This window comes from Emydura macquarii, unplaced genomic scaffold (genome assembly GCF_026122565.2).
Source record: "Emydura macquarii macquarii isolate MOO-44397 ecotype Brisbane River unplaced genomic scaffold, CSIRO-AGI_Emac_v2 contig_3477, whole genome shotgun sequence".
In the NCBI taxonomy this organism is placed as follows: Eukaryota; Metazoa; Chordata; order Testudines; family Chelidae; genus Emydura; species Emydura macquarii.
In genome coordinates, this window is record NW_027133614.1 from 2,484,678 (window position 1) to 2,512,499 (window position 27,822).

General features: G+C 50.3%; 1 protein-coding gene across 5 annotated transcripts in view; it reads left to right on the plus strand.

Annotated features, from left to right (window-relative positions):
• Window positions 1-27,822, plus strand: part of LAMC2 (laminin subunit gamma 2) — a 37,084-nt gene that overhangs the window by 6,651 nt on the left and 2,611 nt on the right. For 3 of the 5 annotated variants that reach the window (XM_067535134.1, XM_067535136.1, XM_067535135.1), the window contains exons 3-23: window positions 6,065-6,253; window positions 9,125-9,260; window positions 10,417-10,515; window positions 11,728-11,864; window positions 12,896-13,018; window positions 13,814-14,003; window positions 14,641-14,753; window positions 15,154-15,372; window positions 16,575-16,754; window positions 17,629-17,874; window positions 20,231-20,367; window positions 21,455-21,611; window positions 21,988-22,193; window positions 22,907-22,986; window positions 23,321-23,458; window positions 24,496-24,640; window positions 24,893-25,042; window positions 25,369-25,483; window positions 25,935-26,134; window positions 27,026-27,184; window positions 27,271-27,370. In XM_067535134.1, coding sequence (XP_067391235.1) covers window positions 6,065-6,253; window positions 9,125-9,260; window positions 10,417-10,515; window positions 11,728-11,864; window positions 12,896-13,018; window positions 13,814-14,003; window positions 14,641-14,753; window positions 15,154-15,372; window positions 16,575-16,754; window positions 17,629-17,874; window positions 20,231-20,367; window positions 21,455-21,611; window positions 21,988-22,193; window positions 22,907-22,986; window positions 23,321-23,458; window positions 24,496-24,640; window positions 24,893-25,042; window positions 25,369-25,483; window positions 25,935-26,134; window positions 27,026-27,184; window positions 27,271-27,370 — 3,219 coding nt within the window. The remainder of the gene's footprint in view (window positions 1-6,064; window positions 6,254-9,124; window positions 9,261-10,416; window positions 10,516-11,727; window positions 11,865-12,895; window positions 13,019-13,813; window positions 14,004-14,640; window positions 14,754-15,153; window positions 15,373-16,574; window positions 16,755-17,628; window positions 17,875-20,230; window positions 20,368-21,454; window positions 21,612-21,987; window positions 22,194-22,906; window positions 22,987-23,320; window positions 23,459-24,495; window positions 24,641-24,892; window positions 25,043-25,368; window positions 25,484-25,934; window positions 26,135-27,025; window positions 27,185-27,270; window positions 27,371-27,822) is intronic. The other 2 variants (XM_067535137.1, XM_067535138.1) reach the window with 2 other exon arrangements.

The window sequence follows — 27,822 nt, forward strand, 5'->3', positions numbered from 1 at the left end:
TGTTGACACTTGTATGAAGAAGCTGAGACGTTACAATTTCCAAACAGTTTATGGATGGGGATGATTTTGAGCCAGTGACACAGAGCAGTCTGTATCCCAGTCCCCACATCCTCCCCATGCTCTATACTTTGGCTAAATGCGCTTCTTTCTTCCTGTCTCTCTGTACTAAGCCCCTGTCTGTTCTCTTGACCACTTCTTCCTCCTTCCACTGACCAAATGTCGCCTGCAGCTGCTAAGGAACCCTCCGGCTTTGTCCTTTCAACTGCTTCCTCAAGGAGACTTTGGCCCTGCATATGATTTTCTCTTTTAAACACTGTGGTACTGAAAAGTGATTTATGTCCAGACATGCCTGGGTGTGCCGGGTATGCGAAAGCAATCCTGGCGCCTTGAAAAGAATAATGTAATTCCATTCAGTTGTAACCCTTCTGCACAGTGGAGTTGGCAGCAATAAGGGCTGGTTTCAATATCCAGGGGGTCCCTCTTAACAATGCAACACAGAACTAGCTCGAGCCCCTGCCCAGTAATCTGGGAAAATGAAGCACCACCCCTGAGCACCTCCAAAAGGCAATACTTCCCCTCTAACAAGCACTGAGTCTGGGAATAGCAGAGAAAACTTTTTAATACAAAGGGGAAAGGAACTTGGCATTAATTTGGGGGAACACCACAACCATGATTCGAACATATCTGACCATGAGCAAAACTCCCGCCCCAGAGAATATTGGGCAGTGTCATTTGCCTCTGCTTCTCACCTGGTGGTGCGCAAGTCCAAGGAACAAATGTAACACGCCACTCCCCTCTCCCTCCACCCCACTCCACTGACAGCCGCTGTCCGTGGTCAGCGAAGACCCAGAGTTCAGAGATGTGATCATGTGTGCGTGGGGGGAGAAACCTTGATCAGTGCCTTTGCAGCTGCTGCTGCTGCAACTGGCTCATAGTTGCTGCCATTCATTCTGCATCGCTGCTGCTGCGCCATCATTCACTCCGCTGCTGTCATTCGTCGTGCCACCGTTTGCTCCACCGCACCATGATCTGCTGTGTTGCCGATGGCCCGGCGCCATCACCTTCTGCCGTTGCCTGCCTCTCTACTGTGACCTCTGCGAGTTGGTCTTCTTGAGTTTCCATCCAGCTCCCAGTGATTTCAGCTCTCGGGGGCGGGGGACCCCCACTGCTGTGCAGGTTGGGCAATCTCTTCTGCAGAGGTGCTGGCCCACAGCAGCACATAAACCTGATAATTGGTGATTTCAGCTCTAGTGATCACTTACCAAAACAAAAGACTATTCAGCTCTATCTTTCAACAGTGGAGGTTAAATGTTGCCTGGGACTCTTGGGCAGAGCCCATGCCTCCCGGCAGGCACACCTGTCCCAACCCCATCTCGCTCTCCTCTGGCATCCAAACCAGCTGCTCAGCGAGTTCAGTTCAGGGTGACCCCCTCAATCAGAACAGGCTAAATTCAGCTCTGCTGCCCTTTACTCATACAGTAAGGATAACAGCATTTCATTAATCCTGCATTCAATACTACATTGATTTGTAGCTCAACACCGGCCAATATTGATCACATAGCTCTCTCTCTCTCTGCTGGATTCGAGGCAGAGTAACTGTGTTCCTGTAATACAGTCCAGTCCTGAAGTCTTTTCCCCGCTGCTCATCACTAGCTGTCGGGGAGAGCTCCTTCAGACCTTGCTTCCCAAGCAGCATCCCAGGTAAGATATTTAGACAATCCAATCTCTGAAGAGCCGTTCCTTAGAAGAAAACTGGGTCTACATTGTGAAGGCTTTGTTGATATAACGATATTGATATATTATACCAGCAAAGCACTCCTAGTGTGGATGCAGCTTATACTGGCAAAACTGTGCTTTTCTAGCAGAGCTTATTTCAGCTTCCTGAGCAAAATAAGCTGTACCAGCAAAAGTACAGTTTTACCAATCTAATGACATCTACCCTAGGGGCTCTTGCCAGCACAGCTCTCTGTCACAAATCACACTTCATGGCATCCTGACTAACACAGCTATGCTAGCAAAAGTTAGGGCCCCTGGCTGAAGACACCAGTAAGCATGGCTGAACTTTCATCTGGTTTCACTATTATAGAATCATAGAAGTTTAGAGTTGGAAGGGACCTCAGGATGTCATCTAGTCCAACCCACTGCTCAAAGCAGGACTAACCTCAGCTATATCATCTCAGCCAGGGCTTTGTCAAGCCGCAGCTTAAAAACCCCTAAAGATGGAGATTCCACTACCTCCCTAGGTAACCCATTCCAGTGCTTTACCACCCTCCTAGTGAAAAACTTTTCCTAATATCCAACCTAGACCTCCCTCACTGCAACTTGAGACCATTGCTCCTTGTTCTGTCATCTACCACCCTTGAGAACAGCCTAGCTCCATCCTCCCTGGAACCCCCTTTCAGATAGTTAAAGGCTGTTATCAAATCCCCCCTCATTCTTCTCTTTTGCCGACTAAACAAGCCTAGGTCCCTCAGCCTCTCCTCATAACTCTTGTGCTCCAGCCCCCTATTCATTTTTGTTGCCCTCCGCTGGACTCTCTCCAACTTGTCCACATCCTTTTTGTAGTGGGGGGCCCAAAACTGGACACAATACTCCAAATGCGGCCTCACCAATGCCGAATAGAGGGGAATAATCACTTCCCTCCATCTGCTGGCAATGCTCCTACTAATGCAACCCAATATGCTATTAGCCTTCTTGGCAACCAGGGCACACTGCTGACTCATATCCAGCTTCTTATCCACTGTAACCCCCAGGTCCTTTTCTGCAGAACTGCTGCCTAGCCCGTCGGTCCCCTGTCCGTAACTGTGCATGGGATTCTTCCGTCCTAAGTGGAGGACCCGGCACTTGTCCTTGTTGAACCTCATCAGATTTCTTTTGGTCCAATCCTCCAATTTGTCTATGTCACTCTGTACCCTATCCCTACCTTCCAGGATATTTACGACTCCCCCTAGCTTAGTGTCATTTGCAAACTTGCTGAGGGTGCAAACTATCCCATCCTCCAGATCATTAATGAAGATGTTGAACAAAACCGGCCCCAGGGGCACTCCAGTTGTTACCACATTTGCTTCCCCAATGGCTTGGTGGTTGGCAGCAGTGAGGGTTTCTTAGAGCTAGCAAGCCAGAGAGTGATGGTGGGAACTTATGTCAGGCTGTGGAGGAGAGAGGCTCAAATGTCCTAACTAAAGGTTTATAGCCTGACTAAGCCCATCCTGCAGGTTTTTGTGTCTAGGAGTCGATGAGTGTTCAAGACTGGAAGTCAGTGCAAGTTATTCACAGGCCCAGAGAGGAGGCAGTCCCACCTCTTTGCATGTGCAAGTGGGGAACATGCAGGAGTGGCAGGTATGTGTGGGTCTGACAGTGCGCACAGAACGAGATCTTCGTCAGAAACCTTTCTGCGTTCTGGAATCTCAGTCTGAAGGAGTCATGGAGAAACTAGGCAGGCAGGAACAGTGTGAAGAGAAACAGAAAATTACACGTGAAACCACATACAGTTATAGACACGTTTCGAATGATATCACCTTTCTCTGTTCAAAGACTGCAATAGGGACGGAGGTGTTCTGCACATCACAGGGTTTCGCTCTTTGTCCCTGGCTGAGGAGATGTCTTTGATTGAAGGGGTTTTCTGTGTGAAAATGCCAGAGAACTAGTTGCAACATTATATTAATGATATAGAGTATTTGCCAACAATTACCATATCTGATACGTAAACCAGGGAGTATCTGCTATCTCCAATGCTGAGGTGTAGTAAATGTTGCCTTTTGAACAGCAACCCCTGTAGCAAAACGTTCAGGGGGAAATCCTGGCTCCACTGAAATTCAAGGCAAAACTCCCTTTGACTGCAGCAGCTCAATGTAGCTGTTTTCCTGAATCACATAACAAAGGAAAACAAGAAATCATTCTACAGCATGTGTGAGACTGACTGAGAGAACACGCGTGAGCCTACAGGGTTGCTCAGCATGGGCATGTGCAAGGATGAGAGTGAATGAGTGTGCGGCTCTACAGTGGATGGCAGGGTGCACCGGAGTGAGGATAAGGGTGTGTCCCTGGCTATAGCCTCTACCTCGCTCAATTTTCAGCAACCCCCCCATGGGTACAAGTACTGTTGCATATTGAGTTGGGCTCTGCCACAGGGAGAGACAGTGATTGAGTTTCAGCAAGGAGGAGGTGAGTCTGACACCCCTCCTCCCCCGCATGTTGGAGCTTGACACCGCATGTAGGAGGGCAGGGCTATTCAGGGAACAAACACGTTCCTCTGCCTTGTCCTCCCTTCTTCAGCCAGCTGTCTTGCTGTCAAGGTGCTTCTCACTTTGCCCTGCATTTGCCCAGGGGCAGCTAGGGTGACCAGATGTCCCGATTTTTACGGGGACGGGCCCGATATTTGGAACTTTTTCTTGCATAGGCGCCAGTGTCCTGGCTGCTGCCCTGGGCTCAGGGCCGAGATGCTGCTGAGTGCAATCTGCTGGGGGATGTGATTAAACAGCACGTGCTGCTGTGTGGTGGAGAGGGTGACGTCAGTTCTGGCTGGTTTGGCAGCTTTAGCGAACCCAGGGTTTGTCCGATTTGTGGGGATGTTTCAGGTGTTTAGAATTCCAGTGTCGTGTCTGAACCTGATTGCTCTAGCTGGCTGCCAGTGCAGACTAATGGCAAGCTGCTACTGCTGCCGCTGCCCGCACTTCTACCACTAATCTTTGATCGCAGGCGTGTTTTGAGGCTGACAGTGGCTCACGCTCCCGATGTGCACGTGAGTATGGGGAACGATTTCTGAACACATCGTTCTGCTCAGCTTTCCTTATCAGGGGATGCGCCTGTCCCGATTAACTATCACACACTGATGCGCATGCCGACTGTGCCCCATCCTCAGCCCAGTTTCCCATTGCACACAACACTCTGCCTGCAGCAGCAGGCCCTGGCTAGCGGCGTAGGTCTGCAAGCTGTTCCCAGCGGTGGGGCAGCCTTGGGAACCAGTCGCACTGCGGGCATCCCAGAGCCCCGGTGACAGTAACCAAACAGACAAACTGCCAGACGCTGCCCTGGATTCTCAGCAAGTTTGGAAGAACCCAAGGAGTTCAGATTTCTGTCTGCAGTTTATCCACACTCTTCCTGTTTGGTGGGCTGGGGAAAAGGTGCTGGAGACAATTATAGACTGATGTCGTTGCTGCCTGATGACAATTGCCCAGCTGGGCTGGTGTTCATCTGTCCAGTGTGCTGCGTTCTGCGCGGCATCTTTCCCTCGTTTCTCTTTCCCCTTTGGTTTGGTTCCTTATTTCTGAGTTTTCTCCCCACATAAAGCACTGAACAAACAGGCCATGTTACTTTATGTTGCAGATAGTTTTGTGATGGATGCATTTCTACAATTTATTTTCTTATTTCATTGCAAATAGTGATACTCACCCTTTGTACAGTGGAAATATTGCATACACTAAAGACTGGATAGATTAGATTACAGATTAGATTATAGTCATTCATTAGATTAGATTCATCATTAGATTAGATTCATTTTCCCTTTGCCCTAAATACCTATTCCTTATCTGGCTGTGTGTTTGATTGTAGGTGTTCAAATCCAGCTACAATAAACTGAAGGGCGGGTTGGGAGGAGAATATTTCTTTTAAATATGTTGCAATCCCAACTCAACAGCACCCTATATTATGAATGCTGCGGTGACATCAGACTTCTAGAAGTGACTAACAGAATTCAGCCTCCTACAACTCAAGCCTCAGGATTTTGCTTTCTTAAGAAAATGTATGGCGGTCTCAGTGCAGTTCCCAAGAGCTGAGAGTCCACGTCACCAAAAGAACCCAGAATGCCTGACACTAGTTGACATAAATGAAGGAAACGAATGACTGGAAGATAGCGTGGTCCGTTCAGGTCAAGGTTGGGGCATATTAGTGGGACAATGCTCTGCTCATGCTAACAGAGGGCTTTGGTATCCAGGGCTCTTGGTCTAGCACCCTTTACCGGCACTAAGTTTGCACATGAAAACTTAACCCCCAAACCTGATCCTTTCTGTGTAAGAGCTACTAGGGTCCCTCTCTTTGACTGTGACCATTTCCTCTGCTCTTTCAGTCTGCGACTGCAATGGGAAGTCCAGGCAGTGCATCTTTGACAGGGACCTGCTCCGAGAAACAGGAAATGGGTACCGTTGCCTCAACTGCATTGACAACACGGATGGTGTTCACTGCGAGAGGTGCAAGGAAGAATTCTATCGCCAGCGGGACGGCGATTGCTGTCTGCCCTGCAACTGCAACCCCAGAGGTACCTGAGCAGCAAGATGGTGACATAGGAGGAGGTGGGGGGAGCTTCAGAGAGATTGCCTCGAGAGAGTGGGGTCTGGCTAGAAGTGATCAACTCCAACAGCTGTCTTGGAGCTGCTATGGATTGTAAATTAAAATAATTCCTGAGTGATGCTGGGACCCTGTGTGCCAGGATGCAACACCTGGGGTGGGGAGTGGGGCCTCGGCCCTGTGGGACGGGGGCTGCTGCTGCAGGGTGAGGGTGGGTGATTTCAGATTTCACCCCGGGCCCCCCTCAAAGCTCTGTGCAGCCAGACACTGCTGTGATGAGAGAGAGGAGAAGCAGTTCCCACCTAGCTCAATAAGCTGTGTCCTGCAGCAGCTGCCATCTCGGCAGTGCCTTTCCGTCTTCCTTGTAACATTTTGATAATATGCTATTGTAATCCTGGAGGCCAGCTTGAGACATTCTCTGGGCATGGCCTGCGGATAGTAAACGTCCTAAATTAGTCCATCTGAGCACAGCCAAGCCAGCCCCATTCAAGTCTATTGAATGAATATGAACTCTTGCTGGTTCAGGTCCAGCAGATCTAGAGAAGCTTGTGGTGAGGGCAAAGAACAACCCAGAAGAACCCATGCTTCAGAAGAACCCATGCTTCAGAAGCCTAACATCAGTATTGCCATCATAATACGATGACTCCCATGGCACTAATTCATTGTTCGCTTCAGGCTGGGTTTGCTGAACTTTGGGGCTAAAACTTGAGTCAGAATCTAACTGGATTAATCTAACATGGATTAAGACAGGGCGTATGGAGAAAGAAGGATTGAGTGAGACCAGCTCAGCCTTACAAGGCAATTAACATTTGGGAAAAAACGTATAGCCCGGGGTTACGTTGCCGCACAGTGAGTCATGCAGGTTCATCACCCTTTAGAAATTTCATTAGGAACCTAGATCTGATGGGGTAAGCTTTGGGGTTTGGCTTTGAGACAGGCATGGAATTCAAGGAGTACACAAAGTAGCAGGCAGACTAATGGAATGAGACAGAGCTACTGATTTTACCATGCCCTCCTCTCTTTACCATCTGCATTATGTTAAAGGCTCACTGTATCATTTTTAATGGGCTGTACACCCTAAAGCCAGCAGACCATCAAGAAGCACAGGCATATCCTGTGAGTGGCAGGAATGGGGGATGCAGACCCATGTGCTAAATTGCATTTGTCATTGCATGCACCACTTCTCCTGCGCTGGGCACAATACTCCTTCTCTGTTGGACAGGTGTTTTGACAATTCCAAACCTCTGAGCAGCTTGCAAACAGCTGCCGGTTCTTAAAATCAGTCACCTGCATCCTTCATGTCCACTTTTAACTGTCTCACCTGCTCTCAGCCTGCCAGCCCATTAGGAGTGGAACCTGTCACCGCTCTGTTAAAGGTTTGAACTCAGCACGTTGAGAGCGATCAATAGGTGGGACCATCTGATGGCCATTCAGAGGTCTGTATGGAAATGCATTTGATGGCCTTCGTCCTGGCCTACTGGACAGGAATCCACATCACAAAAGATCTTAGCCAAAGCCCTGAACCTCAGTTACAGTTGAGCCAATGCCACAGCCTCCATCACGTCTTGCAGTAATTGGCGTTCTTGCAAGAGGCCCAGGATTGACTGGGTCATAGAGGTGAAGTGTGAAGTATGATGTCTGGGAGTGGGAGGTAATGTATAGATGCTCCCCATGCTGATGTACCTGTTCTGTGGATAAACAGAAGACTTAAGTTACCAAAATTGTAGTTTGCTACCTCTCACCACTTTAAAAGAGGAAATAATCGATAAACCACACAACGCCCTCTATGCTGTTTGTGGAGTGCTGACACATTGCAGCTCATTCTTGTGATAAGGGACAGGATTCATGGCGTTGTGGTCTCGGAGGGTATAGTAACAGCCAATTTTCTGTGTGCAGAAAAAACTGGCATGTCATAAATGCTGCAGACGCTCTGTACGTGTCAATGAAGATCTGCACACGTCAATTGTCCGCAAACACAGAAATCAAGTCGTCATTGGAACCATTCATTAACATTGAATAGACATGCAGAGAAGTTTTCTTCTGTTCGTTGGCTGGTTTAAATTCTAGGCCTGCAAATATCTATTTCTCTTCGGGTCTCTCCCCAGTATTCTAACAGGAATGGAAACCAGGGCTTAGAGAGTGCACGGTGAATACGAAAATGCGCATGAGAATCTGTTCTTGATAGTCTGTCTCCCTGTAACTCAGGCAGGCAGGGCAGTAGGTTAGCTGGGGATAGAGACAGCCAGTTTAAGAAGATGGTGTGACTTGATGTCATGCAGGTAAGCTTGGTAAATGATCCTGTCCAGATCCTCAGCTGATGTAAATTGGTGCAGCTGCATTGAAGTCAATAGAATTACACCAATTTATACCAGCTCATGATCTCGCTTAGATGAAATAATTCTGGGATTATCTGGTGTTGTGTGGTGTTACTGGGCTTATTGTAGAGCAAGGAGGATCTTTGTTCTTTAAGAGTCCATCAGCTCCTACCATCGCTTATCCTTTATCTGAAGTCATAATCTTCTGTGTGCGGTGTCAGAACAATTTCACAGCAAGAACTGAGCTATCACAAGCACACACTGTGACCTCATGTGGGGAATTAGCAGCAGAGGTGATGGAGATATTAAAATGAAAGCACCTGCCTTCACAGTTATCTTGGATAGCCCCAATATGGGGGAATTCACTATACAATAGTATATGATAAATAGTGAGATTTACTCTCATATTTTCCTAAGGGCCCCAGTGTGTGTTCAGTTCCTTTGGGGATGTTTTCAACCCAAGATAACCAGAGACAACACAGTGACAGTGAGACCTATTGAATTGTCTGCTTCTCCTCTTCCCATAGGCTCTCTCGGCATGCAGTGTGATAACTATGGCCGGTGCAGCTGCAAACCCGGTGTGATGGGCGATAAGTGTGACCGGTGCCAGCCGGGGTTCCACTCCTTCTCAGAGACTGGGTGCAGGGCAGGCAGACAAGTGTCGTAAGTACCTGATACAAACCATGCAGCCAGCCTGTCCTCTCCAGAGCTTTGGAAGTTTTTGTGTGGGGTGTGTGATGACTGGAGACAGTTTGTTCATGGGCACTATGCACAGGTTGCATGGTATGGTAGCTTCACTCCCACTGCCTAGTGATGAAATACGGAGCATAGGCCTCTCTCTCTCTCTCTGACCTTTATTCCTAAGAGTGTGGCCATTGCCATTCTAGGAATGGTCACGTGCTGGCCATGAGGACAGAAAGAGAAGCGGTCATTAATAAAACTCCAGTGCACCTTCATGCAGGGCTAACGCGTTCCCCTGCCAGAGGTGAAACCCCTGATTTTCACACACCCTGGAGGTGCATGTCCTGCAGTTGCTTATCTACTCTTAGCCAGATCCATTTGGGGTACTGAAACTCTAAGACAACACATTCAAAGCTGATGGAAAGAGATGTTTAGACACAGTGCACAATTAACATGTGGAACTCACTGCCACATGATATTGCAGAGGCCACAAATTTAAGTGTTCAAAAAAGTGTAGTTATTTATTTGCATAATGAGAACATGAACAGTTACAATAAAGAAATAAAACAAAACAAACCCTGCCTACAAGGGGTGTCTTAGCACAATGGAGTGCTGGTCTTGAGTAGAGCTCTGGGCACTACCATAATGCACATAAATAAAACAGGGACATAATGGCTTATGCTCCTGAGCATAACCCAGACTTGAAGAGACAAGAATTAGGAAGAAACTGCCCTAGGGGCAGGTTAATCCAAAGTCGTTCTTATGGGGTTTCTTGTATCTTCCTCTCACATGCCTGGTGCTGGCTATAGTCAGAGACAGGGTGCTGACCTAGCTGGACCTCAGATTTGATCCACTGTGAAGTGAGTTTTCAACCTGAGCGTTGTGAACAAGTTCCAGGAACGAGTGATCATCCTGCTGTGTCTATCTTATTAAGTAGGAGAGGTTCCTAGCTAGACAGGAGGTATGTCTGAGAACCACTGCAGTATGGCCAGTCCTGTGTTTCTAGTACACCACCACGTGCCACCATGCTGGCCACTCTCTCAGTGGTCCAACCAGGCGATACCACATGCTTGCTGTGTATACTGAGCTGTTTACATATGCCCGTGGTGAATCAGTCCAAGATGCTTTTGTTTCTCAGGAGCGCGCAGTGTGACTGTGATCCAGCTGGGAGTGCGGAACATTGTGTTTCGGGTCGCTGCGTCTGCAAGGCAAGCGTCTCAGGAGAGCGTTGTGACAGGTATCTGCACGAGCCTTGCCCTTCCACAGAGCGGTCTTTAAAGGTCCCCTTCCAAATAAAGCCTGCGAACCCAATGGGCTCTGCTGGTTAGCATGTGGCTCGAGGGGATGTAAGCCACCTCCACAGGATGTGATTTCTACTCCCAAAGTCTGGTGCCCTTTGCCCTCAGGTGTAGTGCCAGATCTTTTGCTTTCAAGGGGCTACCACTGGCCTCAAAACCTTCAGGGTTCCCGCTTGCCTTTTCCTTTGTGAGTATTTCTCAGCCCCAGGTGCCAGATCATAGAGTATTCTGGGGGGGGGAATAACATTGCCTGACACAAACAGATGCAGGGGACTGACTGAGCTTCTGAGCCGAAGAAAATCCCCCTGCCTTACGTGTGTGTAAATTAAAAAAAAAACTTGCCTCTTGGGAAGAGCTCTTCAAAGCTAGTTGCACCATCACACACACACCCAGGAGAGAGCTATTATTACTCCCAGCCCTTTGGAGCAGAGCCATGTTGACGCAGGTGAAGCTGTATAGCAAGATCCACCCCAGACCTGCTGCAGTACATTCGAGCACAGCACGTACCTGAGGAAAGCTGCTCCCTTGTTGGGGATGGAGAAGGGCAGAGGGCTGGTGCGGGAGTCTGCCCCAGAGGTGATGAATCACACGAGTTGATAAAGAGCCTTTTCCTAGGGGCCAGGTTTTAACACGTGCTCAGCACCCACCCGTGAAGCCAGAGAGCTCAGCACCCAACACGTGCTTTAGAAATTCTGGCCTGGACTTTGAGTTCTTTAAAATACGGCCGATGGCATCCGCCCATCTAGGCTGATGTTGGGCCTGTGGGAAGGAAATTCCTTGGGGTTCGTCAGCACCTGTTTGCACAATGGCTGGTTGGTGCTGAGGGGTGGGGTTGTGGTGGAAGCGTTGTGAGAGAGCTTGCACTAGATTGACAGCCCTTCTCCGCAGCTCAGTTGTTCCTCGCTCTAATGAGCGCAAAGGGCAGTGAGTGACCCTCTGGCTGTAACCTCTTCCCAGAAATATTCCAGAACACCGGCTTACAGCTGCACCTTGACTTTCAGGTGGCCAGTGGGTGCTTTGTGCTAGTTGGGTTTCATGGGTGTATACAGTGAGGCTCACCCAATGCAGCAGGCGAGGTGTGACGCCAGATGTTCTGTGCTGATGTGAAACGTACTGTAAAGCCCCGTGGACTGATGCAATCTCTTACACAGGTGCAAGCAGGGCTACTATAATTTGGATGCAGGAAACCCTGAGGGATGTTCCCAGTGCTTCTGTTACGGACACTCCGCCGTGTGCACCAGTGCAGAAAATTACAACGTCCATAAAATCACCTCCACCTTCCAGCAAGGTAAAATCTTCCCATCGAGTTTGCATTCCTGCATTACCTTCCCTCAGTGCTTCCACCCTTTGTGTACGCTCCCTGCTGGAAGGCCTGCTGGGAAGCTGTGGCTCTGTTACCTCCTGCACTATAGCGTGTGTGAATCCTCCTTTCACATGATGTTCCCAGTGGGGATGGAGAGATTGAAAATCATCCCCCTAGACCAACCTATCGTGCAGTGACCACTTCTTCTCAGTGACCACCCACCCTCCCTTCCAGCCAGCTGGCTCTCTTCATTCCATGGCATACCTGCCAAATTTTTCCTCCTTTTGTGGCCGTGTGTTTTACTTAAGTGCATGGAGAGCAGCACTTAACTTAGCTCTTGAGACACATGCAGATATTCAGCTTTCTATTCCTGGTTGCCATTGTCACGTTTCAGATCCGCATTGCACTTTGGGGGGAGGGCAACCAGTCGTTTGTTTTTAAAGAAATCAGTGGGCCAGCCCCCAGCAGTTGTGAGCATGTGAAGTCAGACTCCTACACAGACTGACACCTGCGAGGATCTGTTGCAGGGTGTGTATTTATTAAATAGCAGGAGACGTTTATTGGGAGCAGTTTCTGATTCAGTTGCGTATCACCTTTGATCTCATCAGAGCGCCATGTGGCTGACAGTTCTGACATCAGAGCCGCTCAAGCTTTCCTTTGCAGCATTTACTCATGGGCTGATTTGCAGATCATAGAAAGACATGTCTGAGGACAGGGAGAACCCCATGTCCATCTAATTCCATCCTCCGGCTCTAGCTGTCAGCAAGGATATCTCTGGTAGGAGACAGCTAGTGTACGAAGAGCTTCACTGGTGACTATTACCAAGGTGGTCACCCATGTGCAAGATCAGGAAATGTGTAGAACTGGCCAGAATGCTGCCCTGCAAAGGAGAGTGGAGTGAGAAGGGCAGAAATGATGGATTACAAACGACCCTCTGACGGCAGTCCCAGAAACCGCCTTTCCTTTGCTTCTGTTTCATGGCTCTGATGGCTGTAAACTGTTTCTTTGCCTTCCAGATGCTGAGGGCTGGAGAGGAGTATATGTGGAAGGGTCCCCTGTGCAGCTCCAGCAGTCTTCCCGCCATGGGGATGTGTTTGTTACAACCAGGAGATCAGAGCCCACCTATTTCATGGCGCCGGGTATGGAAGTGCGTGGAACGGGGGAGACACACGTAGGGAAGCAGCCAAAGGAGGAAGGCCCGTACAATGAATCTTGGCTGTGCAAAGCTGTGCTCAGTGTGTTGCATGGACGTGATCACACAGGCCCCTCTCCTTCGTGCTGCTGTGCACACACCCAATCACTGCTGGGAAATCTAACTAGAAAACCACCCTAAAATAACACGGGCTTGCCCAGTCTCACTCCACCTGCTGGCTTCCTGGATAATTAATACTGATTGACAGAGAGGGACTCTACCCTTTTTCATTACTGAGGGGTGGTGGTGGTGGGGGGTGTTTTTGAAGGGAAGAGGGAGTTTACCAATTGCGCTGAGGAAGGAGTGGGTTTCCTGGTGTTTGCCTACTGACTGTCTCTGGCACGACAGCGTGAGCTGGCAGGGCCTGGAGTGAAGGAAGAAGTGTGGGGTCCAGGCGCCCATTTCTGGTCCGTGAAGCATGTTTGATGGCATGAGGGATTGCAGTAATCATTGTGTGTGGGGGGAGGATGCGGGAGTGTTTTTCAGAGGTAAGGGAGTTTGGGATGCTCTTTCCTGGGACCTGGGTGAGTTTCAGCAGCGGGGGGTTGGACTGGATATGGGCACTTTCCATTGGAGAGCCAGTGAATGCCAGGTCCTCAGATTCATCGCCCAAGGGTGGGGATCACAGCAGATGGGACACTGGGGCTTTCCAACGTGGGCCGGCCCCAGGAATGAAGACTTCCTAATGGGATGATTTGACCCTTTAACCGTCTCTCTCTGGGTCTCTTATGTCTCTTCACAGCCAGGTTTCTTGGGAACCAGCAGGTGAGCTACGGCCAGACCCTGTCCTTTGATTATCGTGTAGACCGAGGGGGACGTCGTCCTTCTCCCCATGACGTGGTCCTGGAAGGAGCTGGCCTCAGAGTCACTGCCCCTCTCCTGCCGTATGGGAAAATGCTGCCCTGTGGCATCAGCAAGACATATACGTTCAGGTAAAACAGGAGGCTGTTAGGGGCCAGTTACCCCAGGTGACTGCAGAACAGCTGCCCTAGCAACCCAATGGCAAAAAACAGGCCATAGTCATTGCGGTTTCTGGATAATCCGGCTGCCAGACCTGCCCTAACCAGGTAGATTCCCTGCACTCTAGTGTGCTGTGCCCTCCGCAACCAGGAGAGGTTGCAGTTCAGTGCCTAGTGCATGAGACCACCCCTCACTGAGGAGGCTGTGATGCCTGGCACTTGGTCTGTGGGACCCCGGCCTCTCTGTACGCAAGAGAGGCTGGAGTTGTTGATTCCCAGAGTGCTAATGCATCCATCCATCTGCGGTGGTGAGGGGGAAACTCATGTTTGTAGCTTGGGCTGGATGCTTTCTCTGCCACTACAGCTCACCCTGCTTCTTGCCTCGAGGTGCAATGGGGCTGACTGCTCCAGTGGCAGGTAAGGATGAATAATAGGTGTCCCTGTCAGGCTACTCTGCTGGGCTTTGTCCTGCATCAGTAATGCTGTTCAGGGGGTTAATCATCAGCACGCAGGCTCTTTCTGCTCCGGTGGGAGTTTGGAGAAAGCCGACAGCAAGATGATCTTTAATTGTATTCCTTGTTTCTCAATTTTTTTCACTTCCGATGTGCAGATTGGACGAACACTCAAGCAGCAGATGGAGCCCCACGCTGAGTTACTTTGAGTATCGCAGGTTACTTGGAAACCTGACGGCCCTTTGGATCCGAGCCACGTATGGAGAATACAGTGAGTGGGGGGGGGGGAGGGTTGGGATCTGGGGATAGCATCCTATAGCACTTCTCATCTCCAAAGCACTGTACAGACATTAAGCCTCACAGCACCCCCGTGAGGTGGGTAAATATTGCACTCCACTACAGGTGGGAAAACAGAGGCATAGAGCTGTTAAGTGATTGCCCAAGGCCATGCAACAAGTCATTGGCAGAGTTGGGAACAGGAGACTCTTGACTCTGTGTTCCTTGCTGTAGCCACCACACGTGTTCTCTGGATATAAGTGTAGCGTGCACAGAAAACACCTGCTACTCTCGGATACAGACACAGTCTTTAGAATGCATATCGTCATGGCACTGGGAAGGAGTTCAGGGTGAGGCTGCTGGCTGTAAATGTAACGTATTGTCTCCTCCACCAGGCACGGGGTACCTCGATAATGTCACCCTGGTTTCTGCACAGCCAACCTCTGGAGACCTGGCACTCTGGGTGGAACGATGTGTGTGTCCTGCTGGCTATCAGGGGCAGTTCTGTGAAGGATGTGCTCCTGGGTACAAGAGAGACTCTTCCAAACTTGGGCCTTTCAGCACTTGTGTGCTGTGTAACTGCCAGGGGGAAGGAAACTGCGATCCGGACACCGGTAAGGAAAACCACAACCCTAGCCAGGTACAGCTGGGTTCTGTGGGTGGTGCTTGTGCACTGGGGATAGAGCTGGGGAAGGAAGGTGTTGCTGTGTGACAGGCCCCAGGGTTATAGGTGAGGGTGCTGGCTTAGAGGAATGCCATCAGGGGAACAGGTCCCAGAAATGTAGTGTGGCATTGAAAAATACAGTTTCGTTGAAATCTAAATGTTTTGTGGGAACCTGTCAATCTTGAAACGTTTCATTTGGACTTATATCTGACATTAAAACATTCATTTTAATAGTATATCAGATGTACCTACCTTTTAATATTTTAAAATAAAAATCCACAAGAAATCCATTGAAATTTGAATGCCAAAGAGACACGTTTTTACTTTATCGAAATGTCATGTTTTTCCCTAGTTGAAACAATGCATTTCAATGGTCCTGAATTTGAAGTTTTCAGTGTTTTTATTCTATGGGAAATTTTAAAATTGTGGCTCATCATTCTGATTCGGAATGCAAACCAGTTTTGGAATGTCAGAAATTCCATTTTCCCAGCCAGCTGTAGTCGCGAGGTTGCAGAGGAAAAAGATTGGGTGATGGGGAAGGTGCTGGGCTACAGGAAAAAGTGCCGGATTTTGGGAAAAGGCACTAAGTGTAATTAAGAACTGGTACATAGGCATATGTCTTCACAGAGTACAAGGCATTTCTGATAAAGTTCTCTGTGTTCTAGGTTCAGAACTCTGATTGTTACAGTCAGTTCTAAAGGGCTGGACTTACTGTTATATAGCTTCAGAGTCTAGCCCTTAGAGCTAGCTGTTTAGATATGGTGCATCATTACATTATAGCCTGTTATTGACTGGACGAGTGAGCATTGGTCCACGTTACAAAGACCTGTGTTGAGATACAGAGGAGAGGAATGGTGCCAAGTCTCTCTCATGCTGCAGAGGGGTTACCAAGTTATAATGAATGATGCCAGGGTGCAGGTGGTTGTGTTGGATTATAAGGAATTGTGCTTTGTGGGTCAGGGCTTGGTTACAGGCCGGTGCCGACTTACACAGGGTGGCACAGGTGGCAGGAGGTGGCCTGGGGTTATGAGGAAGGGTCTTTTCTTGCACGGACAATGGCAGTGCCAGGCTATCATGGCCTACAACAGAATACAGGAACCACGTCAGGCTGGATGTGCCCTGACTGTTGATACCTTTTTCTGTCTCTCCCAGGAGAGTGTTATTCAGGAGATGAAAACATAGACCGCAACGCCAGCTGCCCATTTGGTTTCTACAATGACCCTTGGAATCCGCAGCGCTGCAGGCCATGCCCTTGCAGAAATGGCCAGGGCTGCTCAGTGGCACCAGGGAGGAAAGAGGTCGTCTGCAATAATTGCCCTCTGGGAGTCACTGGTAATGTCCTCCCTCTGGTTTGTGTAGAGATGTTTCCTCTGCAGGCTTCTTCCAATCTCCTGCAGGACAGCATGGTAGGAAAGGGTGATGTTGAGGAGAGAGTTATCCTGTTCTTTCCCGTTGACTATTACACGTATTCCCAGAGTATGCCTCAGATCTCTCCGTAGCCCATGTGATGGCTGCAATGTGATCGTGTCTGTACAGCCGAGCTTTCCAGTCTGTGTCCCACTCTGCCTCTCTCTGATTCTTTATTATAGATAACCCCAGTAGCACACAGAGGCAATCAGGACCCTCTTGTGCTCAGTGCTGGATGCGCACATAGCGAGAGACAGGCCCTGCCCACAAGAGCTGATGCACTAAAAAAACATGACTGATGAAGGGTGGGGGAGGGAAAAAGAGGCACAGAGAGATGAAGTGCCTGGGACAAGGTCACCCAGCAGGTCAGTGGCAGAACCAAGAGCAGATCCCAGTTCTCCTGGGTCCCAGTGCAGTGCCCCTGATGGTCAGACTAGATTACCTTCAAGATACCACTGCCTACCAGTCCTTCCTTTCCCTGGAGACAGATTGTCACTCCTCATCTCTCCCTCCTCTGGGATGGAGGGTGACTTGTTTCTGGGATGTTTTGGATCAAAGGCTCTATGGAGCTAAATCCGCTTCCCCTAACAGTGCGAGGAAGGCAAATTCCCCTCCCCAAGAACTGGGCTGAGTGTGTGAAATTCATTGCCCTGCAGTTCACAGCAGGGCATAGTGTCTGCGTCACCTTGGAAGTAGGGGAAGGGAGGGAAGCATTAGATGGGCTTTGACTGCTGTTTCAGAGCCCTGTAGTTCTGGAGGGTAACTGGCTGGCCTCTGTCTTATTTTTCTCCCTCCCCAGGGGCTAACTGTGAGCAATGTGCTGACGGGTATTTTGGAGACCCTGTGGGTGAAAACGGCCCCGTGAGACCTTGCCGGCCCTGCCAGTGTAACAATAACGTTGATCCCAGCGCGGTGGGGAACTGTGACCAACTGACGGGGGAATGCCTGAAGTGCATCTACAACACGGCTGGCTTCTACTGTGACCGGTGCAGGGAGGGGTTCTTTGGGAACCCCTTAGCCCCCAGCCCAGCGGACAAGTGTCAAGGTACAAGTGTAATCCAGAGCATGCTCCCGTGTGAGTGCGTCTGCGCTGGAGTGTGAGCCTGTGAGTCAACACGACCCCGTGTGCGAGAGCATCAAGGCTGGGCACGTACGTCCCACATTGGATAAAGCCTCAAATAATATCTGGATAAACCCAGGCTGGCCTCTGGAGAAATCTGGGAGGTGCCAAGACCTGAGACCCATCCAAGCCCTGGTCCTACTGATCTGTTGATCTGAGATCTGGATGGTAGAGGCTTCGGGGTTCAACTGGAACACACCAGAACAGAGATGCCCAGACCCACTTGCAAGGGGGTGTTGGTTTCTGCAGAAGAGTGGGGGTTGGTGGAGATGCAGGTTGGTGAGGGCCAGCCCTGCTTGCCCACCCTTGCCTCGTGTGATTGTGCGCTCTGGGTTCTGAGGCACGGCCAAGGCAGTCTCTTGAATTCAAGCAGCAGAGGCTGTGAATGGAGGGCAGCACATATACCAGGCATTGAGGCACATGGGTCCACCAGGGATTCACCACAGGACATGGTGGAAGCCACACTTCTAACCCCAGTGTCTGAAGGGAGAAAGGTCAGACTTCATCCCCTCTCACCCCAGGCCATAGATAGTGGTGGGTGGGTAGATGTGGCATAGGCCATGCCTATCCAGAGCATTCTGGGAAAGGCTCTCATCTCATCTTCCCCGTGGAGTCAGTTGCCCTCCCCATTAAATATAATTCAAGCCTAATAGCTCTGAATTTGTTTTCCTGGAGCCATTTATGGGACCACAATAACACAAGCGCCAGTGTTTTCCTGGTGTTCCATCCATCTCTCCAGGAACTGAAATACCACAAGGAGACCAGATTCTTGTGATATCTCGGCCCCACAAATGACTTTGTGCAGCCTTACAAAAGCCTGCAAGGAATGTAAAAGCAAATACAAACACTGGACCCAATGCACACTCCTGCTGAACAAGTCTGCCCTGGAGAATGTGTGTATTTGCGTCACTGAGGCTCTGAAGTGTAATCCCTGAGTACGGGGTGAGGGGTGACAGAGATCTACTGATATGTGAGAATGCAACTTTCATGGTGCAGAAAAAGTGACGGTTAATTTGCTGTTTGAGTGCAGTGCTTCGCTTGTTTTCCGTATGACTCAAGCGAAGATTTGGGCACATCCTAGAGGCGTTGATTTGTGTCTGTATATAGGGAGTTTCTATCAGCAGGATGCCAATGAGGAGATCAAGGGGAAATGCTCTAAATTCTTTCAGCATTTTCCGAGGCTGCTGAAGGCTCGTTTGGGGGTTACAGCTGTGTGGGAAGGAGGTTTACATTCCTAAGCAAAGGGATTAAGAAGGATGTGACTGAAATGTACACAATCCCGAGAAGGGCTAGGGAAAGGAATTGCTACTAGACTTGTGGTGAGAAAAACAGGCACAGAAACTGAGACTGGTCCTGAGGGTATTTGCTGAGAGGGTAATTGGAATGGTCTCCCAATCCCGGTACTAATGGCATGATGTGCTTTCATAGCACCTTTCCGTTTAAAGGGTCCCACTCTCAGAAAGCTTTTCACACGCTCTGTGCAAGGGTCACTTCATCCACCACTGAACCAGCCGCCTCTTGCGTAAAATCCAAGAAGGATTTCACAGGGAGCAGCAGCATTACAAATTCTTTCAGGACAAGTGAATAATACTGTGTCCAGCTGAAACCACTGGGGGAATTTTAGGCAGCTGGAATATAATGGCTAGGACACTGAGGCTAGCCCCATGTGTCACAGTCTGAACCTCACATTTTAGGTCTCATCAAAAGATGGTAGTTGCAGCAGCACATTGCTCCCAGGACCTCGTTGGCTCTGTGCTGATTCAGAGGCAAGGACGGTGTAAATCACCAGCCCTGCTGCTTATAGCACCACTGATTTTCCTTGGAGCTTTCCCACCAGCATGCCAACCAGACCAGAACTCCCTCAGTGTGGAGTTACAGATATTTGGAAGCAGTCAACGTTGAGAGCGGCAATGGTAGGATGGAATTCATTGGTCTCCGTTTATCCCAGAATGGGAGATGGGCAGACGTAGATCAGACAGGATGTAGGTTGTTCTGCATCTTTGAAAAACAGTGCAGAAGCAGAAGTGTGAAATAGAGCCCTGCAAATCCGTGGACATCCATGAGCCATGTTTGTGGGTCACAGATTGGATGCAGATACAAATTTTTTATTTGTGCAGGGCTCTCGTGTGAGCTCCCCAGAGGAGGCAGATGGAAAGATATTCTGGCTAGGACAGGCCCGAGTTATTACTGTGTTATTAGAGCTGCTGTGTCTCCTTATACTCTTTGGTTCTCAGTATTTATCTGATCTGTGACTTTTTCCAACCCTTTGCTTTCTCTGCAGCCTGCAACTGCAACTCAGTAGGTTCTGAGCCCCTGAAGTGCCGAAGTGATGGGAGCTGTGTTTGCAAGCCAGGTTTCAAGGGACCCAGCTGTGAGCACACACAATGCCCAGCCTGCTACAGCCATGTGAAAACACAGGTATGTTTCCCTGTCTGTCAGCTGTGTGCCCATCACCATGGTATCTGAGCTGGAATCACCTTCCAACTCTGCCTGACATCATTTCTCCGACAAAAGATTTCAGCAATAATTCCTTTGCATTCCTATCAGAGATTGAACCCAGTAGCTGTCAAGACTAATCCACAGATGAGGCTCAGCAAATTCTCCTTTCCACATACAAAGGAGATTAACCAGTTGCGCCCTGAGAGCTCAGATAGGACCCAGAAATGTAGATCTCCTCTCTCCAAGAAACAGCTCAGCGCAGATTTGGGGGCTTCATTGTCTGTCTTTCAGCCCTTATCTGGGGAGAGTGAGGGCTCTTTCTACCCCCTGAGCTCTCAGCATTGTAGGAAAAGATGAGATGAGGGAGATCCTTCTAGCCTCTCCCTGTGGAAGCTGCCATGAAGGGACGAGGTTAAGGAGCCTGGGATCTTCATCCTTCTCTTCCTCCCTTTGTAACACGGAGTGGAGCTCATCCACAGTTGCACCACCTCCTGCTCGGGTTTCAGGGTGAACTGTTTCCCTGTGCATGAAAGAGCCAACTGTTCAAATAACCCCATTCAAATCCAGTCCAGGGCTTCAGCGACTGACCGGAATTTCTCTCTGGTGGCTGTTTGGTGGCCAATCTGGTCTCAAGTGGGCGAGCATCCACCTCCCTGACACCATGATCACGACTGGGGGTGGTCTCAGCAAGCAGGCTAAGGACTGAATGGGAGATGGGAGCAGAGGCTCTTGCTGCAAGTTCTGGTCCCTCCAGGAGAGGTTTGGAGCCCTTTGCCCAGACTGTGTGAGGGCAGCTTGCATGGCCATCGCCTGTTCTGGCAATAGAAAATTGCAGCCTCCAGGGCTGTTAATGAGGCATTTTAACCAAGATTAAAATTCACTAAAAGGACTCTTTGTCCAGGTAACTCTTTCAGACTCTGCTGGCCTCTACCTCTCTCAAATCTCGGGGCTGCTCTTCCTCCCACCTCCCGTTGACAGTGGACCTGGCCCAAGCCCTTGTTTCTTTGTCTCTCTAACTCACGTTTCTCTGCCGCTTGCTTACCACGTGAGCTGCCTTTTGTTTCAGGTGGATCAGTACTTGCAGCAGCTGCAGCATCTGGAGGTGCTTGTGTCTCGGGTGCAGCTTGGCAGTGGGGCAGGGACCAATGAGGAGCTGGAGGGGAAGATGCAACAGGCTGAGGAGACCCTGCGTGAAATCCTGAGAGAAGCTTGGAGCTTGCAAGGTAACGCCAGGCGCCTCCCCTTGGATGAGCTGGGAGGGACAGCAGGGAGGCTGAATGCAGTGAAAGGTGCCCATGCTAGACACTGGAGTGGAGGGCAAGGGGCGCAGTTGTGAGCATCTCAGAGAGAAAATTCTGGGACAGGTTTTCCCCTCTCCCCACCCCTGACTATGGAGGGACTCCTGGACAACCCCTCCCCCCAACTGCTGGTACAGTATGGGGTTGGGGGGGAAACTCTGGGGCAGCACCCCCCTGACCAGAGTGTGTCAGAGCTGTCTTTCTCTCCACTGAGCTGTCTGCCTGTGTGTGATCCATTCTGGTTTTGTAGCCAATGGCTGCCCAGCAGCCCGGTAAATGCTCTCTTGGTCTTTCTTGTCAGTGGCTGACAAGTCCCTGGAGAGCCGGGTGTCCAAAATGAAGGGACAAGAGTCCAGCTACCAGAGCCGCTTGGACGACATCAGGGCGACCGTGGAGAGGCTGCAGGTGCTGGGGCGGCGCTACCAGGGCCAGGTGCAGGACACCAGGAGGCTGATCGAGAGAGCCCGTTTGGATCTGGAGCAAAGCAAAGTGACCCTGAGTGGAATGGTAAGTTCTCCCCAGGATGCAGATACTCAAGACCAGTGACTGGCCCCTCCACGTTAAATACACCCTTTGTCATTGCTGCAGGGCCCAATGGGATCCTCTTCTGCTGACATCTCTTCCCTTGGTCTCCATGGTGATGTTTTTTCCCCCCAGCACTTGATATAATATAGATTCTCTGAGCTCTCCAACCCCATCTCCCACCCCCCTTCGCTCTTCTTCCCTGATCTTCCCCTTCACAGTTCATGCTACCACCCTCAAAATAGACTTGTAGACGTTCTGGCTCAGGCTGGAGCTTGGGCTTTGAAACCAAAACCCCGTCTTTGAGCTCCAGGGCCAGCCCAAGCCGCAGATCTCCCCAGCTATTTTTTGTGCAGTCTGTCGACCCAGCCTGCCATGGACTGTGTAGATGTACCCAACTAAGGGTGGAAGGAGGTCTCTGGCTCCTCCATAGGGAGGCAGCATGTGCACTACAAATTATTTTGTGGGTGCAGAGTTACAGGGGAGCTTTGACCAGCACCTTGCTCTGTGGTTGGGGCTCCTAGCATTATGACCCTACCTGGATTTGTGGAGACTGGAATGGCTGGCAAGGCTCATCTGTGTGCTATATCTATAGGAGGTACTCTTTCTTACCTCCAGCCAGCCATTATCAATGCCTTGCTCTTGCCAACATGAAATCAGAGCATGTTCGGGTGCAATTAACTTCTTTTTCTCCTCAGAATATTCCACCTTCCCGTCTCCCTGGGGGTTCAAACAAGTTTTTGATGCTGGCCCAAGAAGCTCTAAGTTTAGCAAACAGGTGAGCGGATCATGTTCTAGGCCATGAGTGCCCCACGGCCGTTCATAGATGCACCAAGGATAAACGCTATTGCCAAGAGGCACATATTCTGCGGGAGTATAGTTCCCTGTCTTATCTCTTTGGGTTTCCCATAGGGAGAGCTCTGTGTGGCTCGAAAGCTGGTCTCTCTCACCAGCTAATAAAAGATACCACCTCCCCCACTTTGTCTCTCTAATATCCTGGGACCAACACGGCTACCACTGCTCTGGTGCCCTAAAATGACGAGACAAGTGGATGGAGGTAGTGAGGGACCCTTTGGAGGCTCATTTCCCATGGGAGCGCTTTTGTGTTTCAGCCACGTGCAGGCAGCAAATGCCATTGAACAGGCAGCCAGGGCAGCGGAGGATGACTCAGGACAGGCCCTGGAGCTGGTGCGTTTGGCTGTGAGTGGAGGAGGCGTCCTGGCGAGCTCTCTGCAAGGGCTGCTGAGGAAGTAAGTTCACAGAACGCTTGTGTGCATGTCTTCATGGGGGTAGGAGGGGAGAGAAAAGAGAATGGTAAGATGTGAATCTACGAATCCTGTCTTCCTTATGGGGTGCCAGGGATAGACAAGTTCCTGTATGGGTTCCTGTGTGGGGCCAAATTCTTCCCTTGGGCAAATCCGTTGGTGTCAATGGATTTCCACCAGGGATGGCTTTAGCGCAGACTGTCTCAGACATACTAAGCCCCGATCAACAGTAGGAAATTAGGTCTGTGTAACTATATTGCTAAGGGGTGTGAAAAAACCAACCCCCCCGAGTGACGCAACAGTGATACTGACCTAAACCCTGGTGTAGACAGCTAGGTCAATCGGCAAATTCTCCTGTCGACCTAGAAGGATTACCTACGTTGATGCAAGAAACCCTCCTGCCGGCATTGCTAGTGTCTTCACTGAAGTGATACAGCAGTGCAGCTGTAGCGGTTTATGTGTAGACAAGCCCTAAGAATGACAGTAGTAAGGGAACTACAGAGAAGGGCTGCACAACTGATTAAGGACCTGAGGGGACTGACTTACAGGGAAATATGAAAGTGGAATGGCCAGGATTTTCCAAGTGACTATTGTTTTTGGGTGCCCAACTTGAAACACTTGAAAGGGGCCTGATTTATAGAAAGGGATGAGCCCCCACCTCTCAAATTCAGGCTCCTCTGAGGTGTCCAGGATGGGCAAATAAAATCACTCGTCACTTTTGGAAACCTTGGCCAACACATGAGCTTTGGCGGGAAGTAGCTACAGTCAGCGGCTTGTGACACACGTGGGCCTGCTGCTTTTCCTTTCCCAGCTGAAGTGGTGCGGGAGGCCATGTTAAATCAAACTAATGCGGATGATGCTTTGCCAAGACGGAGTCCCTGAAGAGCTTGTGGGCTCACTGACCCAAGGCAAATGACTGCGCGCCTTGACCCATCCGTGAGGAGCTGGGCCCTGTGTATCGTGGGCTGTTCATCGTGAGGGGGGTGTTATGGCTTCAGGTGCTTTTCTTTTTTTCTTTGCAGATATGATGAAACCAAGTTGCTGACCAGCGAGCTGGAGGCTGACGCCAGCAGATCAGCCTTGGATGCAGACCGGGCCTATCAGAGCAGCCTGCTGCTCCTCAGCTCCCTGTCTCGCTTATCACAGATCGACGCTGGGTCCTTCCAGGTGAGGACTTCTCATCCGCTAGACCCCAGAGAACCCTGATGCACTTGCAGAGGCACATCGCCTTCCTGCCACCCCCTCCACCGTCCCCGTGTTCTGCTGGAAAGGAGCTGACACACTCCTGTCCCTCTGCCCTGCCCTGCTCCGCTTTACAGCAAGTGATGCAGGGCAGCAAAGCCGTGCTGAGGACCAGTCCTTGTGACTGGTGCTAGGTTCCTGTGATCAAAGTAAATTCTCCTTTCCTTGGTGTCTCAGGTGGAGGCGAACCGACTCAGGCAGGAGGCAGACACTCTAATGGGCTTGGTGGATACCTACATGGCCGAATACAGGAGGCTGCAAAGCAATGTTGGCAGCTGGGAGGAAGAAATCAAACAACTGTTGCAGAGCGGGGAAGGCAAGAGACTGGTAAGACATCATCCCCCGTGTGCTGAGAGAGCTGCCATCTCCGTGACCCAGCGCCTGGGCTTGACAGCTACAGGCTGTACGTTACTTTGTCCTGTCTGTGTTAAGAAGCAGGAGGAGCTGCAGTCCCGGCTGCCTTATTCTGTTCATGTGATCCAGGCCTGTTTTATTGAAATGGGATGGGCTTTGAGCCTCTGCTGGCAAGCTGTACATTTGATCCTCTCCTGTGAAATGAAGCTGCCTCACAGACAGCTCTGGGAACAGGACGGGGCCTCTCACTCACTTGGCTTGATCTGTCCTCTCTTTGTGTCCCTTCCGGCTCATTACAGACTTCGATTCAGCTGTTGTCCCGTGCCAACCTTGCCAAGAGCAGCGCCCAGCAGGCATTGAGTGCTGGCAATGCCACTTTTTATGAAGTTGAACTCATCTTGAAGAACCTCAGGGGTGAGTCTCTTTATGGCGAAAGCATCTTACTTCAGCAGGGGTCACTGCTTCTGATCTGTTGCTCTGAGAGATGCATGTTGCTGTTTCACCCACTGGTGACAGTCACAGAGTGTTCCATCGCAATGTAGTGTGTGCCAGGGAATCCCAGCTAAAGGCTTAAAGGGTCATTTCAGGCACAGTCTGATCATTTTCAGAGCTCCTGCGCTGTGTGACCATGGAGTAAACATCCTGGGTCTCTTTCTCTCTCTCTGAATACACCCCCTCCACCCATTTTCCCATTCTCTAACTGTAGATGTTCTTCCATGAATAAGCAGCTGCAGGGGTGCCAATCTTTCCTAGGCCGAGAGGGGAAGTTTGCTTGTTCCTCTATCATTAGACTCCAACCCTGACTTCCGAGGAATGCCCCCTCTCCTGTGGGATCTTATGGAGCTGCTTATTTTTTCCCTTGTAGGGTTTCACCTGCAGGTAGATGATAGGAGAAAAGAAGCTGAAGATGTCATGAGACGACTCCCTCTCATCAGCAATATGGTCATGAATGCCAATGAGAAGACTAGACAAGCAGAAGGCGCCTTGGGCAGTGCTGCTACAGACGCAAAGACAGCCCGAAGCATGGCCGGCGAGGCAAAGGAGATCACCAGTGGTATCCAGCAGGTAAGGGGAAGCCTGGGTTCTTTTATAAGCAGAGCCTTGGGGAACAGGAGAAGAATGGTGGGGGTAAGAGATGGGGAGGGAGAAGAAGAGAAGGGATACTGAGAAGCGCTCATCTTCCTGTGTTAGACACTAAACCTAAGTTCTGTTCAGTTCTTGGTCAACTTTAAGGGTGTGAATTGCTTGAATTTATCACATAAGTGTCCTGAGAAATAATATGTGTAGTCTGAACCTCAAATGGAGACGGGAAGGTTTTGTATGAGCCTAGCCTGGCATCAGGGAGACTGCAGGTTCTAAGGGGGCATCCGCTCTGCAGGCTGGAAGTGTGATGCCTCACCCAGCTAGCCACCCATGTGCGTCCCTAGGATCTGGAACGGGATTGTGCTCAGATGCTCTGGCTGCACTGCTATTGTCAGCGTGCGTGCGGCTGTAGGTCTGTCTCAGCTGGGAATTGCACCTCCCCACTGCAGCTCAGATGTCCCCAAAGTCACCCAGAGTGAGTCCACGTTATTGACACGTGCCTGAGAGAGTGAGCTCAGGGAGAGGCTCCAAAGCCGAGTAAAGCTCTACAGCAGGAAATGTAACTAGCTGGGGAAAGAACACTGGTGTTGACACAAGTGGGGGAATCGCATGGGCCCATCAGACAGGCATGTTTGCATTAATGGGGCCATCTTTCTGACCATTCGTCTCTGGCCTGATTTGCCAGAGGTGCTAAGTGCTAGCGGCCCCCTGCTGAAGTCAGTGACAGTTGTGGGTGCGTAGCGCATCTGAACATCAAGCCACTGATCCGTGCTTCCAAGGGTGTGTTGTCACTGTGTTTCTCCCTTGGATGAATCCTTGTGAGCCTTTTTGCCTCTGAGCTCTCCCCTCCTCTTGCTGCCTTTGCTTTCCTAGGAGATAAGGCGGTTGAACTCGGAAGCCAACAGGACAGCAGATGGGGTCCTGGCGCTGGAGAAAGGAATCACAGCTTTACTGGACGAGGCCCGAGAGGCAGAACGAGAGTTCACAAGGAAGGCTCTGGAGATCAATATGGATGCCGCCACTGCACAGAAAGTGAGTTCCTGCCCCATGCCTTTAAAGTGACTGCAGACCTGTTTGGGTGACGCACGCCCTTACTACTTTGTTCTTGCCTCTCTCAGATGGGTCAGGAGGTGCAGGGCGCCTATGCTGGTGCCCAGAGCACTGGGGCTGCTGTCCAAGAGACGCTGCGTGCCCTGGAAGACGTTCTCCGTCTGATGGGTAAGTGTATATCCGCTGCCACCTTCTTCATTATTTGTATCACAGTGGTGCCTTGTGGCCCCAGCAGAGGCTGGGCCCAGTTGTGCTAGATGCCGGACAAGCACATGTTGAGAGTTCGTTTCAGCTCTGCTTATAATTTAAACCAGCAAGACAAAGGGTGGGAGATGGGAAATATCAGCCTTGGTTATCCATTTGTAAAACGGGGCTGATCTGTCTACACTGCGAGCGAGGGCTGCGAGTCCCCTGCCTATGCACCCGTGCTCGCACTAGCTCGATAAGCTAGGGAGAGTAGTAAAAATAGCAGTGAAGCTGCAGTAGCAGAGGCATGGCTGAGCCGTGCTGAGCACCTCCCACCCGGTGCTGCTGCCGCTACACAACGATTGATACTCACACTAATTGTCCTCACGCTACTATGAGAGTGTATGCACGAGCAGGGGAATCACCCCCTTCGC